The 18,373-nt window shown below is 41.2% G+C and overlaps 1 protein-coding gene across 1 annotated transcript; it reads left to right on the top strand.

Annotated features, from left to right (window-relative positions):
- Window positions 1-596: 596 nt before the first annotated feature.
- On the top strand, window positions 597-14,950 carry alas2 (aminolevulinate, delta-, synthase 2). Its single transcript, XM_029664353.2, has 10 exons — window positions 597-702; window positions 2,126-2,490; window positions 5,076-5,168; window positions 5,885-6,107; window positions 9,586-9,770; window positions 10,152-10,331; window positions 10,659-10,823; window positions 12,517-12,785; window positions 13,736-13,898; window positions 14,317-14,950. The coding sequence occupies exons 2-10, from the start codon at window positions 2,148-2,150 to the stop codon at window positions 14,478-14,480; spliced, it is 1,785 nt and encodes a 594-aa protein (XP_029520213.2). The 5' UTR covers window positions 597-702; window positions 2,126-2,147; the 3' UTR covers window positions 14,481-14,950.
- The last annotated feature ends 3,423 nt before the right edge of the window (window positions 14,951-18,373 follow it).

The following is an 18,373-nucleotide window of genomic DNA, read 5'->3' as shown; positions in this document are numbered from 1 at the left end:
AGCGAATTGCTATTGATGAAAATATATGTAGAATGCACCATCTGCCGGCGAGCTCTTGTGTAGTTTACAGTTTTTAAGGCCATGCCACCCAACCTGTCTAATTAACGAGAGCTTTTGGTTATGATGATCGTAGAAATACATTATATTAACACATCTATATAATTACATAAAAGTGTTATATTTAATTGTATGATACTGATGTGTGTGAGTGATAGATAGAGAGAGAGAGAGAGAGAGAGAGAGAGAGAGGGAGCTGAAAAATATAGAGCACTTTGTGTCGTTGGTATGACAAAATGTTCAACACAAATGTAACATTCGCATACCACTATAGGCTGGTCTGAAGCTGTATATTATTCATACAGTATATTAAGGTTAAGGTTAAATATAAATTGCACAGAAGTGTTTGTTTTTGTATGCCTATATTTAACAGTAATTACACTTTTATTAATTACATCACAAACCGCAGCAATTAGACAAAAAAGCATTTGGGCTAGCCTATCCTCAAATGCATCATGACTTTTTACAACTTGGTTGCTCCCAGTCCCCAGCCTGGCCCCCTACGTGACAACCTATGGGTGTGAACAAGAATAATTTTCGAAGAATATTGCATAATGCTGACAACGTCACTGCCCCGAACTTTTGACGACAGATGCATCTCTGTCTATTACTGTTTTGAAGTTCGTCCTCAGTGCAGGTCAACAGGTAAGATGTTCAGCATTTTTCTATGTGTTTGGCCCTATGCAATTTAGCTAGCATTATATTATTGCGTATGATACTGCAAATTAGGCAATGTTGCACTAAAGGAACCCATAAGTAGGCAGGCTGTGTGTCTATATGGTCATTGACAGCTAGCCTACATTTCAAGTTCAGGAATGTTAAGATAAGAGTTTTGACTGTTATCTAAATAATATATAACAGCCAAATACATTGTATGTCGTGCTCCTCATTGTATCATCTCTAATTGCAAAAGAAAAACAACAACAACAAAGATATGAAGAAAGCTATAAACAATACATAAAGAAGATAACCCTAAAACCATAGATGGACTACAGGAATGCACATAGCGTGTCACTTGAATGTGAATAAATGTAAACTGTGTTTGCTCGTTACTCATCAAGCATTAGGGTCAATGGTTTAGTTCCCTGGGACGTTTGACCGAATAACGGACTCATAATGCTCAGCTGCTGTGGATCTAGATAGACTAACTTGGAGGTCAGATAACCTCATACCACAAGAATAAACTACAGATCCTGAGAAGTGTCTTCTTATCCCCTAACCGCAGACCAGCTGAGTAGCCATAGGGGGTCCTCTATTCTTTACATGAAATGCTCGATCAAGACAAGGATTGGTTAGTTCCAAACAAAACAACCATTAAAACAATGAGTACGGAAACCATTATTCTTATTCTTATTATTATAATCCGAAATGGCTGGCTTGGACTTTTTATTAATTAGGATTTAGAAACTAGTTTGGTCACTGTGACAGAAATAGTATAGGCCAAATATGTCTGTGTTTTGTCATCAAAAACGAAAAGACATCCACGTCGTCTCATGATATTCGATTTTTAAATACACTGATGCTCACTAATAATCGTCCACAGTCCCTGCGCAATGACGTCTTTTTGTCGGAATCTTGCTTCAGCACCTTGCAGAGTATGAAAAGCGCGCCTGCACAGACAAGATAAGCCGCGCCCGCAGGCGCACCTATTCCATCAACTCTCTTTATTTTCTTCAAACGTAAATAATGGGCCACACTGTTCACACATTTCGGAAACAATTTCAAATCACTAAAACCTTATATTGCTGAAAGTTTGATTCAAAGTGTGTTCCCCTCTCTCTTGAACATAGTATACATAGTATACAGTCCTATATTTCGTTTTAATTTCCCCTTTAAAATGTTAGGTTATGAAAGATTCTGGAAGATGGTGGCAATAGCATTACATAGGCTACTTCAGGACTATTGTACATTAGCCTACAGTGACTTTAAACGTGCCTAAGCCTGTTGAAAAGTACTGTAGGTCTAAACTAGTGTAAATAGCATTTAGCATAGATACTACAGCTATAACAAAGTGTCAGAATTGTATGTTTTAAAGGTATTATATCCTATGTCTCATGTGTTGATCCAGATTCAAAACTGCTTCAAGAGCCATGGCCGCTTTCCTTCACCACTGCCCCTTCCTGAAGTCGGCCCCCAAGCCTGTTTTGCTGAAAACTGGGGCCGCCCTCCTCTCTATGGCCGACCGATGCCCCATGATCGCCCGCCAGATCACTGTTTGTGCCTCAATCCCCAAGGAGAGGAAGACAACCATCCATTCTACCCAGTCAGCAGGCACCCTGCCCCTGATTGTGGACTCAAAGCGTCATTTTGCCCAATCAGCAACCCAGGTGGCTGTCTCCATGTCCAAGGGATGTCCCTTTGTCTCCAATCAGATTGGCATGGTAAGAGCGAGTCCTGAGGTTCAGGAGGACGTCCCGACGGAGTCTAACCCAGGTAAAGACAACACAATGGTAGTTTATTTGTTTATTTGGATCCTCATTGGCTTTTGCAGAAGCTGCAGCTACTGTTCATGGGGTCCACAAAAAACACATGACAAATAACAAAACACTGATACACTGATAGACAAGGGCAGACACACACAATTAAAATACAATGATATACAAACAATACAACTAAAAAAGAATACAAACAATACAACAACAAAATAAAATAGTGTGTTAGAGTGTGTCTGTGTGTGTGTCCCCTCACGTTCCCTGCCGTTCCATGATATGTTTTTTAAAGAAGTTAATTTAAAGCAGTTAACTCAGATTAATACTTCAAGAGTTACGTTGAAAGCAAAAGGTTGTGTCTCAAATAGTCAAGGCCTGTCTTACCTCTTGTCTCACCTCATCTAACCTGGTCTAAACCTTTTTCACCTCACCTAACCTGGTCTAAACCTGTCTCACCTCACCTAACCTGGTCTAAACCTGTCTCACCTCACCTAACCTGGTCTAAACCTGTCTCACCTAACCTCGTCTAAGTCTATCTCACCTCATCTAACCTGGTCTAAACATGTCTCACCTAACCTGGTCTAAATCTATCTCACCTCATCTAACCTGGTCTAAACCTCTCTTAAACGCTAGTAAAACCAAATGCATGCTTTTCAACCGATCGCTGCCTGCACCCGCTTGCCCGACTAGCATCACCACACTGGATGGTTCCGACCTTGAATATGTGGACACCTATAAGTACCTAGGTGTCTGGCTAGACTGCAAACTCTCCTTCCAGACCCATATCAAACATCTCCAATCGAAAATCAAATCAAGAGTCGGCTTTCTATTCCGCAACAAAGTCTCCTTCACTCACGCTGCCAAGCTTACCCTAGTAAAACTGACTATCCTACCGATCCTCGACTTCGGCGATGTCATCTACAAAATGGCTTCCAACACTCTTCTCAGCAAACTGGATGCAGTTTATCACAGTGCCATCCGTTTTGTCACTAAAGCACCTTATACTACCCACCACTGCGACTTGTATGCTCTAGTCGGCTGGCCCTCGCTACATATTCGTCGCCAGACCCACTGGCTCCAGGTCATCTACAAGGCCATGCTAGGCAAAGCTCCGCCTTATCTCAGCTCACTGGTCACGATGGCAACACCCATCCGTAGCACGCGCTCCAGCAGGTGTATCTCATTGAGCATCCCCAAAGCCAACACCTCATTCGGCCGCCTTTCGTTCCAGTACTCTGCTGCCTGTGACTGGAACGATTTGCAAAAATCGCTGAAGTTGGAGACTTTTATCTCCCTCACCAACTTCAAACATCAGCTATCTGAGCAGCTAACCGATCGCTGCAGCTGTACATAATCTATTGGTAAATAGCCCACCCATTTTCACCTACCTCATCCCCACAGTTTTTATTTATTTACCTTTCTGCTCTTTTGCACACAAATATCTCTACCTGTACATGATCATCTGATCATTTATCACTCCAGTGTTAATCTGCAATATTGTAATTATTCGCCTACCTCCTCATGCCTTTTGCACACATTGTATATAGACTCCCCTTTTTTTCTCTACTGTGTTATTGACTTGTTAATTGTTTACTCCATGTGTAACTCTGTGTTGTCTGTTCACTCTGCTATGCTTTATCTTGGCCAGGTCGCCTGTCTCACCTAACCTGGTCTAAATCTATCTCACCTCATCTAACCTGGTCTAAACCTGTCTCACCTAACCTAAACTGGTCTAAACCTGTCGCACCCCACCTAACCTGGTCTAAACCTGTCTCACCTCATCCAACCTGGTCTAAACCTGTCTCACCTCATCTAACCTGGTCTAAACCTGTCTCAACTGATCTAACCTGGTCTAAACCTGTCTCACCTCAGCTAACCTGGTCTAAACCTGTCTCACCTCATCTAACCTGGTCCAAACCTGTCTCACTTCATCTGTAGGCCGTCATTGTAAATAAGAATTTGACAAGAATAAGAATTTGTTCTTAACTGACTTGCCTAGATAAATAAACATTATAAATAAAAACATAAAAATCTCTCATCAACCCTCAAACAGGAAAGACTGGCATGCATGTTGTTGATGTTAGTTCTGTGTGTGCAGTTAAGGACTAGGTGTGCTGCTCTGTGTTGAGCCAGCTGCAGCTTTGATAGATATTTCTATGCTGCACTTGACCCTATTACCGGACAGTAATCAAGATGGGACAAGACCAGATCCTGAACAACTAGTACAGTTGATTTTTGTGTAAAAAGAATTATATTTTTTATAACAGACATACCCTTCCTCATCTTCACAATAACTTTGTCAATATGACTTGACCATGATAATTGACAATCTACTGTTATACCTAGGAGTTTAGCTTCCAAAACTTGCTCAATGGACACACAAACACCAGTGGAAACACAGCAACCACACTTTGGTAGACACAAACAACAAGTCCAAGTTCTAAACACAGTGAAAAAATGTACAGTTGCCACAAAAACCTATCAAAACCTGCATCACTGAAGACAAAGAAACAAATGGACGAGCATAGCATAAATGAGAAATACTTTACAGTGTAGTACAGACTGTTATACCCCTGCTCTCTGTCACAGGTATGAAAAGATCTCTTTTGAAGGAACTCGAGGACTCCGTCATGCCGAAGGTCCAAACCCCCAGAGTGTCCCACCTGCTGAAGGACAATATAGGTGAATCAGACCAGCGTGACTCGTTTGCATTGACTCAATCAGAGGAGAATTTGCACTGTAGTTCTACAAGAAATTATATTGACATGATACAGTGCATAACAGAATTGTTTTCAGTCACACGTTATATTAAGTGGTAATTTGATACCAGTTTAATGATTATTGCATTGGCAAGTTGTATTACATACACCTTATCTGTTTGCACAGCTTTTAAAGGGAAAGGATTACCAAGTATAGGCCTACTTACAATCGCGTAATCTCATGCAGTAATTATGCACAGCAAAATGAGGTTTAAACACAAGCAATTTGAGTTGATTTGTAAATGGGCTCCCGAGTGGCGCAGCAGTCTAAGGCACTGCATTTTGGTGCAAGAGGTGTCACTACAGTCCCTGGTTTGAATCCAGGCTGTATCACATCTTGCTGTGATTGGGAGTCCCATAGGGCGGCGTACAATTGGCCCAGTTTCATCTGGGTTTGGCTGGGGTAGGCCGTCAATGTAAATAAGAATTTGCCACATTCAGGTATCACTACCGGTATGTAGTGGGACCCAATTTTCTTTTCATTCAATGGATACATGATGATTCATTCTTCATCATATTAAACAAGTTATTGGATCTAGAATCACATGTAACTTGAGAAACTATATGAATGTCTCTTGAATCATTTTAAGTCTTTCACAAAATAATTTGCTGACACTATTATACTTTTAACCCCTACAGTGGGCCCCAGTTTCGACTACGATGGCTTCTTCGACAGGACGATCTCTGAGAAGAAGAACGACCACACCTACCGCATCTTTAAGACAGTGAATCGGCGAGCTGACGTCTTTCCCTTTGCAGAAGACTACTCCATGGCCGGGCGGGAAGGCTCCCAGGTGTCTGTCTGGTGCAGTAACGACTACCTGGGCATGGGTAGCCACCCCCGGGTCCTCAACGGAATTCAGTAAGCCAGACATCAAGATTCTTTCTCAATTCATCTTTCCTTGATCCCTCACATCCTCTCTCCTCAAAGTGCATTGGAGAAGGGGAGGGAGTTTGAACCTTCTCTTCCAATATGGTTGAGAAGAAGGCGAGGAGATAGGATGCAAGGAATCACAGAAAGACAAATATAGATTGAGCCCATGATGTAGTGCAAAAAGACCAAAGACTAAATTCAACCGAATCAATTCCTTAGATATTCAATGAGGTATTCTGCTTAAATGTATGGCTCGTCATACTGCACATTATATTCTTACGCTACCCCCAGAAGAAAAACATTGTCTAGAAACCAACCAGTTCAATGTTCATACTGTATTAGAATGTTCAAGAAAGTTCAAGCACTATATTATAAAGTTCAAAGCAGTTGACCGTAGCAAGGGCTAAACTAAATATTGAACAAATTCGCTGTATTCATGACAAAATGTTCAGCATTAGACAAAAACATTACGAGTATGGTAATAAACCAAGCTCCTTGCCTATCAATTGAAAAAGGAAAAATCCGAACGCAAGATTAATGCTATTAGCTTACAAAATAACTCAGTCACCTATGACCCAATTTTTGCAATCCAACTATTCACCTCATTTATTAAAATCATATTTAGACAGCAGTTCTCTCCCAAAACTATCCTAACCAGAGCCTCTGTTCCTCAATTATCCTTTTACCCTTGAGGAAGTGTTTGCAGCAATTAAATCTATGCCTAATAATAAATTCCCAGGCCCAGACGGCTTCCCAGGTGAATTTTACAAGCAGTTCTGGCCAGAACCCTGTCCTATATTTACATGATAGATTACTTTTGTGTTAAGGGAATTTTGCCTTATTCTATGAATATACCAGTAGCTTCTATCAGTGTCTTGGTTAAAAGTGGGAAGGGCTCATTAGAATGCTCTTCTTTCAGACCGATAAGTTTGTTGAATTTGGATTCCGAAGTGATAACTAAATTGATAGCCAGAGGTAGAGGCTCTATTACCCTCGCTTACCCCGATCAAATGGGATTTATAAAAAACTGGTATTCACCGGACAATGTTAGACGACTGTTTAATGTTATCAACCATTTAAATTAGCATAAGACTCCTCCTATATTGTTGTCATTAGATGCTGAGAAGGCGTTCAACAGAGTTGAATGGAATTTCCTATTCTCTGTTTTGCAAAAAATTTGATATGGTTGCTAATTTCATCAAATGGGTCAAAGCGATTTATACCATTTCCAGAGCTATGGTCTCTACCAATGGTTTAAGGTCACAAGAATTTCCCCGGAGTAGAGGGACCCGGTGAGGCAGTCCTCTGTCTCCCCTTCTCTTCACCATGGCCGTAGAACCGCTGGCAGAGTCCATACGTTCTAATGAGAGTACCATAGGTCCCCTTATTGCAGATCAGGAACATAAGCTATCTTTATATGCAGATTATATTGTATTGTATGTTGTCAATCCAGTGAACTCCTTCCACATATCGTTGATACTAATGCCTAATTTGGTAAATTCTCTGGATACAAGGCTAATCTTATCAAATCTAATGCCTGTTTGCTAAATAGCCAGCTAACAGATGAGTTGAGTTTGGTCTGTCCCTTTTCTTGGAAACAAAATGGATTCCACTATTTGGGAATAAATGTTACCCCAGTTCTAAAGAATTATCTAAATGAATGAAGACCTGATTTGTTGGTCCAGTCTCCCAGTAACTATGATTGGAAGGAAAAACATAATCAAGCTGAATTGTCTTTCCAGCTGTAATTATTTATTTAAAATGTTGACCTGTTATTTACCATTTTCTTTTTTTTGTTTTATTAAAAAAATGATTGAATCAAGGTTTTCATTATTGGTCAGCCCAAACTCACAATTTGACATCTTGGACTTTGGACAGACACCATGGGTTCAGATTGAAGCTCAATTTAGCTACCTTTTACCTCCAAAGAATCTTATGTTTGTGAATTGGGTCCAGCATATTTGTGATAACAAGAAGACCTTTACTATGTACAACACATGAATGGCGTGTGCAGACTGTACAAAGTACTTAGGTATCTCAAACACGTATTCTATACTTGCGTCTATCTCTTGTAATCCTGATCTGCCCAATGTGATGTCAAAGGTCGACCTCTATAGGTGGTGCTTCCTGGGTCTTATGAGTTTCGCTGACCTGTTCCATAGTGACTAGAATACAGTGAAGTAATTTATTGAAATCTGTAAGGAATCCAACATCCCTGGTACGGATTATTTGAGATGTCTTCAAATCCAAAATATTTTCCTTATGATTATCAAAGAAGGAGAGCTGAGATCTCAGTTGTAAAAAGTTGAAGAATTAATAACCACATCTATATTTATCAAAGGAATAATTGCTAAGATGTACTGTACATTGTCAAGACGGGGCGGCAGGGTAGCCTAGTGGTTAGAGCGTTGGACTAGTAACAGGAAGGTTGCGAGTTCAAACCCCTGAGCTGTCATTCTGCCCCTGAACAGGCAGTTAACCCACTGTTTCTAGGCTGTCATTGAAAATAAGAATTTGTTCTTAACTGACTTGCCTGGTTAAATAAAGGTCAAATAAATTTAAAAAAAGACAATGGGAATCCACCTTTATCCCTCTTCAAAGGATTTGGGAATTTGATGAGGAGGTATTGCTTGAGATCTGTAATAAGATACCCTACCCATTTACTAGTTTGAATATTAAGGAAACAAACACAACATTATTTTTCATGTTTTATTTTACTCCTATTAAATTAAATCAGATGTTCCCAGACACCTCAAACCAGAAAAGGAACCTTTTTGCACCAAAGGTATTTTGGCAACGCAATAAGCTAATGGATTTCTGGTGCTCTGTTCATACAGCCACTCAGATTATTTTAGATATTGGTAAAATCTCCAAGCCTTCTTAATCACATGCCAAATATTAAGCTTGACTCAGACAAGACATATCATACTTTGCAAAGAAATGTAGTCTTGTGTGTGGGAAAAATTAAAACCCTTCCACGTTTCAATTGTCGTTAAAACAAGTTGCAGATTTTTTACAGTTAGAAAAAACAGAATCGTGCTCCCATATTCCTAAAAGTATGGTTTCCTTTACTGTCCTTTATTGGAAAAAGCGTTTAAAAGGTGTTCGGGCATCCTGAGACCCAGCAAGTATCCTTGTTTCATATAAAGAAAGTGTGGGGGGGGGCGATAAAAATAATAATTGTACTAGTTTATCTAAAAAACTCTGAAAATATAAATGTATTACGAAATTGTATCTGCTGCTATTTGTCACCAAGTTTTAATGCTAACTACACATGAACTGCATTTTCTGATGATAATTGTACCAGCTGCTATTTGGTATTTGTTATATTTATACAATTAAAACCAATTTGTCCTTATAATTGTTATGGGGAAGAAAACAAAATATTCAAAACATACCTTCTTTGATGTGTTGGAGCTGAGGTAAGATGTGATGTTTGATTATGATTCTTCTTGTATTATCTCAGGGATGCCCTGAAGAGGCATGGCGCAGGTGCCGGAGGTACCAGGAACATCTCTGGCACCAGTAACTTCCATGTGCTGCTGGAGAAAGAACTGTCCCAGCTCCACCAGAAAGACGGAGCTTTGGTCTTCTCATCCTGCTTCGTGGCCAACGACTCCACCCTCTTTACCCTGGCCAAAATGCTGCCAGGTTAGCCTAAACCCAGGGCCCTCCCGGGTCTCCCAGCTGAATGTCAAACATTGACAGAGGATGAGAGGTAGCATGATCCAGGATCTGTTTGTGCTATCTTGCTAACTTGTGACATTGACCATAGGAGTTGACAAGATAGCAAAACAGATCTGGGACCAGGCTAGATGAGAGGTAGCAATGAGAAGAATAGTCAATACTTATAGCATTTCATTCTAATCAGAACTTCAGCATTGCTTTCAAGGGCAATGTGGTTACATTAGTGGCACCAATCTATATTCCAAAACACGTTCTTTGTACTATAACGCACACACTCTATCACTTCTGAAAGACATAGAGTTAGAAGCTCATTCTGCCTTGTGGGCTCTCTGCTTTGAAATACAGGCTGTGAGATATACTCTGACATGGGGAACCACGCTTCAATGATCCAGGGCATAAGGAACAGCGGCGCCAAGCGCTTCATCTTCCGCCATAATGACAGCCAACACCTGGAGGAACTGCTGAGTGGCTCCGACCCCAAGACACCCAAAATCGTGGCCTTTGAGACCGTGCACTCCATGGATGGTAAATGTCACGAAACGGGCTACACAGTCAGGTTGCATGTTAGTTATTCTTTGGTTGTCTTTCATAATATATATTTTGCTAGGGGTTTGTGGTGGTTTAATATGTGATAAGCAAGCAGTATTATTTATTTGTTGCTAATATTTTATGTTACGTCCTCTCATATTAATATACTAAGTTCTAAAAACATAATATCCCCGTCAGTGTTGATTTTGAGTGCTACACATTTCATCATTCTGTATTGCTTAGTGCCTCAGTAATAATATCCACGGTCTCTCAGTTATTTTCAGTAAAAGGTCGTACATCCTATTTCATCTCACTCGCTCTCAGGTGCTATATGTCCCCTGGAGGAGCTATGTGATGTGGCCCATCGCTATGGGGCCTTGACGTTTGTTGATGAGGTCCATGCTGTGGGCCTGTATGGAGCCCATGGGGCCGGTGTGGGAGAGAGAGACAACATCATGCACAAGATTGACATTGTCTCTGGAACCTTGGGTAAGAAATAAACAGGTTTGATAAGAGTGTCTATGTTTTATGGATTTGTTGTTGTTTTTATAAGTGTATTTTGTACCATGTTGTATTGCATTTTATTCTGTACTATTTATTGGTGCTTCCTCTTGCCCATGTCTCACTTAAAAAAAAGAGATTAATATATCAATGGTTTAATAAAATGTAAATAATTAAAATTAACAGATGTGTCTGCTGTAACAAGGACAGTTCTTGACTAGGCCAACGAGGGACACCAGTTGATTCTCACTTATTTCATTTGTTTTATTTCAAGGATCTAATTTGCTACCACAAACTGAAGTAGTAATATGTGTTTATGAATTAATTTAATTATACACACTTGCAGTGAAGCAGGTTCCATCATGGCTATAACCATTTCGTCTCTGTCTGTCTTAGCTTGTCTCAGAGCTAGGAAAATGCCCCTCACAGCAGAGATAGATTTGATTGAGCCAAGTGAGTCTCCCCTGGAAGAGGTCCCATTTAACCAATTAATGCCGGTCATTTATTAAATACATTTTTAATTCAACCTTTATTTAACTAGGCAAGTCAGTTAAGAACAAATTCTTATTTACAATGACAGCCTACCGGGGAACAGTGGGTTACTGCCTTGTTCAGGGGCAGAACAACAGATTTTTACCTTGTCAGCTCAAAGATTTGATCCAGCAACCTTTCAATTACTAGCCCAACGCTCTAACCACTAGGCTACCTGCTGTCATCAGGCACAAACTGACATTTATATCGCTGACATCGCAGTAACAACTTTCATCATGCTCTGGTGTTGGCTAACGGAGGGAACGGCAGAGGCTGCAGGCCAGGGGATATACATATCAGCTGTGGAAGTGCTCCCACACACCCAGTCTGGTCATACTGATAAGCCTCTCTAGGAGCAGTTTCTGTGAAAAGTTGCATCTTATGCACAGATCTAAGGTCAGCTTACCTTCTTTCAATCCTAACCGTCACCATTTGAAGTTAGAACTCAATGTTACTTCAGATCAGCGCTTATAAAGGCAACCTTAGATGACAAGGTGGTATTAAGTAAATCTAGTCTTAGCCCTACTTATTTCAGAGTATGTGGTTGTCAATCTAGCTAGGTCACATTGGGGTCACATTCAAACTTGATCAACACTATTTGAACTAGGAATACTCCATCGCTCCATCCAGTAATAGTGTACACTAACTCCAATAAGCATAATGGTTCATTGTGATTTGAGGTGTGTTTGTTATAATATATCTATAAGTTATAGATATTGTATATGCATTTTATTGTATATACAGTACCAGTGAAAAGTGTGGACACACCTAGGCTCAAATGCATTCCAAGTGACTACCTCATGAAGCTGGTTGAGAGAATGCCAAGAGTGTGCAAAGCTGTCATCAGGGCAAAGGGTGGCTACTTTGAAGAATCTCAAATATAAAATATATTTTGATTTGTTTAACACTTTTCGGTTACTACATGATTCCATATGTGTTATTTCATGGTGTTGATGTAATGTATTCACTATTATTCTACAATGTAGAAAATAGTAAAAGAGTAGAGTAGGTGTGAGTAGGTGTGTCCAAACTTATGACTGGCACTGTATACAAATCATTCCATTTGATAATTATTTCTTCTTCTTCTGTTTCTTCTGTTTCTTCTTTTTCTGTTACTCCTTCTTCTTCTTCTTCTTCGCCATTGCTGCAGGTAAAGCCTTTGGCTGCGTGGGGGGCTACATTGCCAGTAGCGCTTCCCTGGTGGACACGGTGCGTTCCTTCGCTGCAGGTTTCATCTTCACTACTTCGCTGCCCCCCATGGTGCTGGCTGGGGCCCTGGAGTCTGTGAGAGTCCTGAAGAGCTCCGAGGGCCAGGCGCTGCGCAGGGCCCACCAGAGGAATGTCAAACACATGAGACAGCTGCTCCTGGAGAAGGGACTGCCTGTGGTCAACTGCCCCAGCCACATCATCCCAATAAAGGTACTGTAAGAGATTTACACTGCTACTACATAATTTGCGATGATAAGGAGACAGGACGAAGACGATTGGATATGTTGAGCAGAGAATTATGGGTACTGTAGTCCATGTTCTATTGCTACTACAGCGTTAAGGGCAGTGGATACCCTAGCTATGTCACTCCAGTTATGAGAGTTACTGTGTCATTACTAGGGCCCTGCCCTTTTCTCAGCTTCTTGTTTCTCTGGTAGTTTTGTCCTCCTGCACCAAGACATAGATAGTTCCTTCTACTGACACCTGTTAAACTTTATTTTTATTTTTATCATCACATCTTGATAGTTGAATCATCTCAAATAAGGATCTAGTTGCCACAAATTAAGCTTCTAAGCATGTGGACTGTCTGTGCACCTCTCATTTAACTGGGTCATTTCCATGACTAAAGGGATATAAAATCTCTAGAGATTAATTTTCTGACTTAATTGTCTGATGTGTTAATTATCTAATGAGTAAGAAGGTTGTGGAAGTGCCTGAAAAAGCCTGCAGTGACACCTTGAGTATAGTTGTAGGTCGAAGATGTCATAGTAGGCCAGGTAGTGGAGAAAAGGGCCCTAGTCATTACTACTGTGTGCAAGAGGTACTGTATCATACCAGCTTTGTTATTTCACAGGTATAAGACTTACTGGTATACCTACCCCAGAAACAACATGTAATCTATTATCAAAATATTTGACCACTCAAACTACCTCTGTAGCCTGAGTGCCAGTCTGTTTACTGTATGCTCTCTTGCAAACTCTTATTGTATTCCATAAGGAGTTGGCAAGAGAGCAGAAACAGACTGGCATTCAGGCGGATCATTCTGTACATGACAGTGATGCAAGGATGTACTTTGAACCTGTTTGAGCACAGCACACTAAGTTCATTATCGAGATGATAGACTGTATTTGTGTGTGTGTGCATGCATTGTCATCTCTCAGGTTGGTAATGCGGAGCTCAACTCCAAGGTGTGTGACATCTTGCTGGAGCGACACAACATCTACGTCCAGGCCATCAATTACCCGACAGTAGCCCGAGGCGAGGAGCTGCTGCGTCTGGCTCCCTCCCCTCACCACAACCCTGCAATGATGGAGTACTTTGTGGGTGAGTGACCAAGCCACCTGCTGCTACTGCTCTGACAGGGTTTCCCGTAGAACTGGCCTGTGTTCAAGCATCTCCGAGTAGGAGTGATGATCTAGGATCAGTTCCCCCCCTGTCTGTATAATCATATACGTTATGATCTAAAAGGCTAAACTGATCCTAAATCAGCTCTGAGACTCTGTGAATACATCCAGTGGTGTTCAACCCATTAATGGTCAATGGTCATATTCGACACATCAGGGGGTCCGGAGAAAGAAAACTTCAACTACCAATAGTATCCTTCCTCAGTGTATTCATAAAAATGTGATTCCTGAATAACCTCTGTATAATCTTAAAATAAGATACTACAGCCAATACTACTAGCTGTGTTAGCCATGACTCAAGTTTCTTTGTGTTTGACCCATTTCACTTTGATTGACAGAGAGGCTCGTGGAGGTGTGGCAAGAAACGGGGCTCCTTCTGAACGGGCCGGCGACTGTCTCCTGCACCTTCTGTGATCGCCCACTGCACTTTGACCTGATGAGTGAGTGGGAGAAATCCTACTTTGGCAACATGGAGCCTCAATACATCACTGTGTCTGCATAGTACAAAACTCCATTCATTATACATCATTATCATCACATCATTGCTCTTATTTCATACCAGGTTTCATTCAAACAACGTACATATTATGTAGACTACACATTTTAATCTTATCTCATTCAGTATTTATTTTCTGTGTTTATTGTTTCTAAAGTAACTTGCTATCCCCAAAATATTTAAGATTACATTCATAATTCCGTGAACTAAAATGTGTGCCCCTTTCACATAGTGACTTAAAACGTAAAACCTGCACATGGGCACTTTCTAAAATAACAATTTAATCTCAAAGTGATATTTTGGATTGTATAGATTTCTGTATCAATTGTCTTGTGCTTTGGTCACCCGTAATAGTGAAAGACCACAATCATGAGTTGTCTCACTGAAATGTCATTGAAACTGAAAATATGAAATAGAATCACTATTCAACTTGAATGTAACAAATTGAATGTAAAAATAAAAATACTGCTGTAGAAGCGATTTGGTTTATTACACAGGAATTCAAAAATACAAAAAAATAAATTGAAATAAAACAAAAAGTGTGTGTAGTTGCATCTTTTGAAAATAGTTTACCATCTTACTAGTTATGTAGTAAAATAGCTAAATGTAATTGCACAGCAATAATTTATGTTACTTGTTTGTTCCTTTGGCATTCTTTCAAACAAGCACCACATGGTAATATATGGTACCAGGTATCAATATTGTGTTGAAGTATTGTTCTTTGTAAGCACCAAGGGATACCCATTGTTTCCACGTAATTTTCTATTAAATACCAGGAACAATATAAGTAACAGAATAGTCACATATGGACCTCGCTTTGTGCATGGGGGCATTGTCATGCTGAAACAGGATAGGGCCTTCCCCAAACTGTTGCCACAAAGTTGGAAGCGCAGAATCGTCTAGAATGTCATTGTATGTTATAGCATTAAGATTTCCCTTAACTGGAACTAAGGGTTCTAGTCCGAACCATGAAAAACAGCCCCAGACCATTATTCCTCCTCCACCAAACTTTAGAGTTGGCACTATGCATTGGGGCAGGTAGCGTTCTCCTGGCATCCGCCAAACTCAGATTAGTCCGTCGTACTGTCAGATGGTGAAGCTTGATTCATTACTTCAGAGAAAGCGTTCCCATTGCTCCAGAGTCCAATAGCGGCGAGCTTTGGAGCACTCCATCCGACGCTTGGCATTGCGCATGGTGATCTTAGGCTTGTGTGAGGCTGCTCGGCCATGGAAATCAATTTCATGAAGCTCCCAAAAAACTGTTCTTGTGCTGACTTTGCTTCCAGAGGCAGTTTGGAACTCGGTTGTGAATGTTGCAACCGAAGAAGCGCCTCAATACTTGGCGGTACTTGAGCTTGTGTGGCCTTCACGGCTGAGCCGTAGTTGCACCTAGACGTTTCGAAATTCACAATAACAGCACTTACAGTTGACCGGGGCAGCTCGAGCAGGGCAGAAATTTGAAGAACTGACTTGTTGAAAAGGTGGCATCCTATGACGGTGCCACATTGAAAGTCACAAGCCCGGCCTCCACACACTGCATGGCCTTGCAACGATGGAGTGCCAGGGCCCGGGTGAAGTCATCGGGGGCAGGCCCCTCACAGGAGCACAGCACCAGGCTGCGGCCTCGCTGGCACAGGTCCTCGATCCAGATTTGCGGCTCCTCTGAGGCTCGGCAAGCAGCGTCGGAGGGGCCCCCGTGGCTCTGGATGACCCAATCCAGGTCAGCCATGGCCTGTTCATGCAATTCAAGCTGGGTGAAGCAAGAGGCCCTTTGACACAGGTACTGTGGTTGAGAGCAAGGGCACTCCCTGCTTCCTGGGCTGCTGCCTACAGTAACACAGACAGTTGTTTTAGTACGTATTATGATGAGAGTTGACTGTTTTGTCTCGTAATAAGAGTTAATTGTGTTTTCTTGTAGTAAGAGTTGATTGCTTTGTCTTGCAATAAGAGTTTATTACCATGTCTTGTAATAAGAGTTGATTACTTTGTCTTGTAATAAGAGTTTATTGTTTTGTCTTGTCATAAGAGTTTATTGTTTTGTCTTGTAATAAGAGTTGATTACTTTGTCTTGCAATAAGAGTTTATTGTTTTGTCTTGTAATAAGAGTTGATTACTTTGTCTTGCGTGAGATGAAAAAGGTGATTATAAAACGTTTAGTTCAGACCAAGCAATCTGATTGGTCGGTAGGTGTTAGTTGTCCTTGTTGTTTGTCCTTACATGTTTCGTCTTGTAACTAGTTAAATAGTTGTCATGTATTTGGTCTTACTTGTGCCATGCGTTTCCTGTGACTCGGGGGAATGAGGCTCAGCAGGAAGTCGAAAGTGGAGGGTTCTTTTTCGGCCAGCCTGCCAGCTGCCCTGCGGTACTTCTGTTGCCAGGACTCCACCACGTCTATCCTGGCCTGAGCTGCAGCCTCCCGGGGTTCCTGGCTAAACACCTGAGTCAGGTGAGCTCTTGCTGCTTTCATCTCACCTGGTTCACAGAGGTAGATATTACAAAACAGTTGCATGTACTAACTGTGCACAGTCCAGCAGACGTTTTGAACAAAACCTTCATAAAGGTTAATCTGTTTAGATAGTGGTGCCCGTACTGTGTCATCTGCAGAGCAGAACAGGACAAAGGCCCAATCCCAAATCGACCCATAAAACCTGAGCCCTATGCACTTCTGGAGATCTGAGATAACTTGACAGGTTTAAGGTGTAATCATAGGGCATATGGTCTAGGGAATATGGCAAATTAATCAAAAAAGAGTATCCGCTGATGATAGATAAGGGAGCATCCTTTGGCCAAGTGCCAATGATCTCACCTTTGGTCAGTAGTATATCCACATAGAGGCAATGCCATCTGGAGTCTCGGCAGTCTGTCCTCATCAGGGCTCCTCCAATTAGAAAGGCCTGTCGTAACGTTGTATTGATTAATGTGGCAACTGCTGCTCATCGAATGATTAACGGTTTATAATTACGTGATTAAATGAATCAGGTAATTATTAACTCATTAACCTGGGGCACCATGGGAAAGTTTGGGCTTTATTGAGTTTCTATTTCCCAAATTAACTCAAAGAATATCAGAATATCGATTTTACAACTGTCACTAATTTATTAATTTCCTCTACAGTCTCATTCTGAACGTCGCTTAATCCGGGAATCTGCACAAACCTGAGTCTCACTAAATAAGTCCGTACCACACCAATTGAGTTGATTATTTATTTACTAACAAGCTAAAATTATAACATAAGATATACATACACAAACACACAGTTGAGGCTATTGATTAGAACATAGTACAATGAAACAGGCCCCTAGCGGGCCAACACAATATGGCATGTGTTACACAAAATGGGGATTTCGAAAGAGGGAGAAAGGGAGAGAGTGCACGAGAGAAAAACACACTTGGGTACATTTGTTAACTATGCTTATTTTAACCCTAACCTTGCCCCGAACTTCCGCTCTTATGGGTCAGAATACAATGATGTAATTACGTGTTGAAGGTCTCCGATGGGGTTTCTCTTCGTGGACTCGGTTCCGACTTCTCTGATGACGGCACGTCTTCGGTTAACGGGTGTAACTCTCTGTTTGTCCTCACGATGTCAGTGTCCTTTCTCTTAGGGGTCTGTTTCCTCACCTTTGCTCTGAAAAGGGTTCTTCGGAGGACAGCTAATCAGCCGTGTAGATGGTTCCAGCGTGGGAATGAAAGCAGTGTATGATTCCTTGGAGAGTGGTAACCGGGTGGTCCTGCTTGAATTCACCCTCTTAGACACAGCTACTCATCCGTAGCATAGATTATAAAAAGGTTCCTTTGTCTTCTTCAACCTCGTGTTGAATTTTGGGTTTACAACTCATTCGAACCTTGGCTGCAGCTCGTGGTCACTTAGTCTGATGTTACTTCTTAACTCACATGTT

This window comes from Oncorhynchus nerka, linkage group LG7, assembly GCF_034236695.1.
Source record: "Oncorhynchus nerka isolate Pitt River linkage group LG7, Oner_Uvic_2.0, whole genome shotgun sequence".
NCBI classification, from domain to species: Eukaryota; Metazoa; Chordata; class Actinopteri; order Salmoniformes; family Salmonidae; genus Oncorhynchus; species Oncorhynchus nerka.
Note: the sequence above shows the minus strand (reverse complement) of the source record. Positions and strands in the feature narration are given on the sequence as shown.

Coding starts and splice junctions, on each gene's coding strand:
- alas2 (XM_029664353.2), top strand. CDS start 2,148: ATGGCCGCTTTCCTTCACCACTGCCCCTTCCTGAAGTCGGCCCCCAAG. Junction 2,491..5,075: donor CCCGACGGAGTCTAACCCAG/GTAAAGACAACA, acceptor TCTCTGTCACAG/GTATGAAAAGATCTCTTTTG. Junction 10,332..10,658: donor GACCGTGCACTCCATGGATG/GTAAATGTCACG, acceptor ACTCGCTCTCAG/GTGCTATATGTCCCCTGGAG.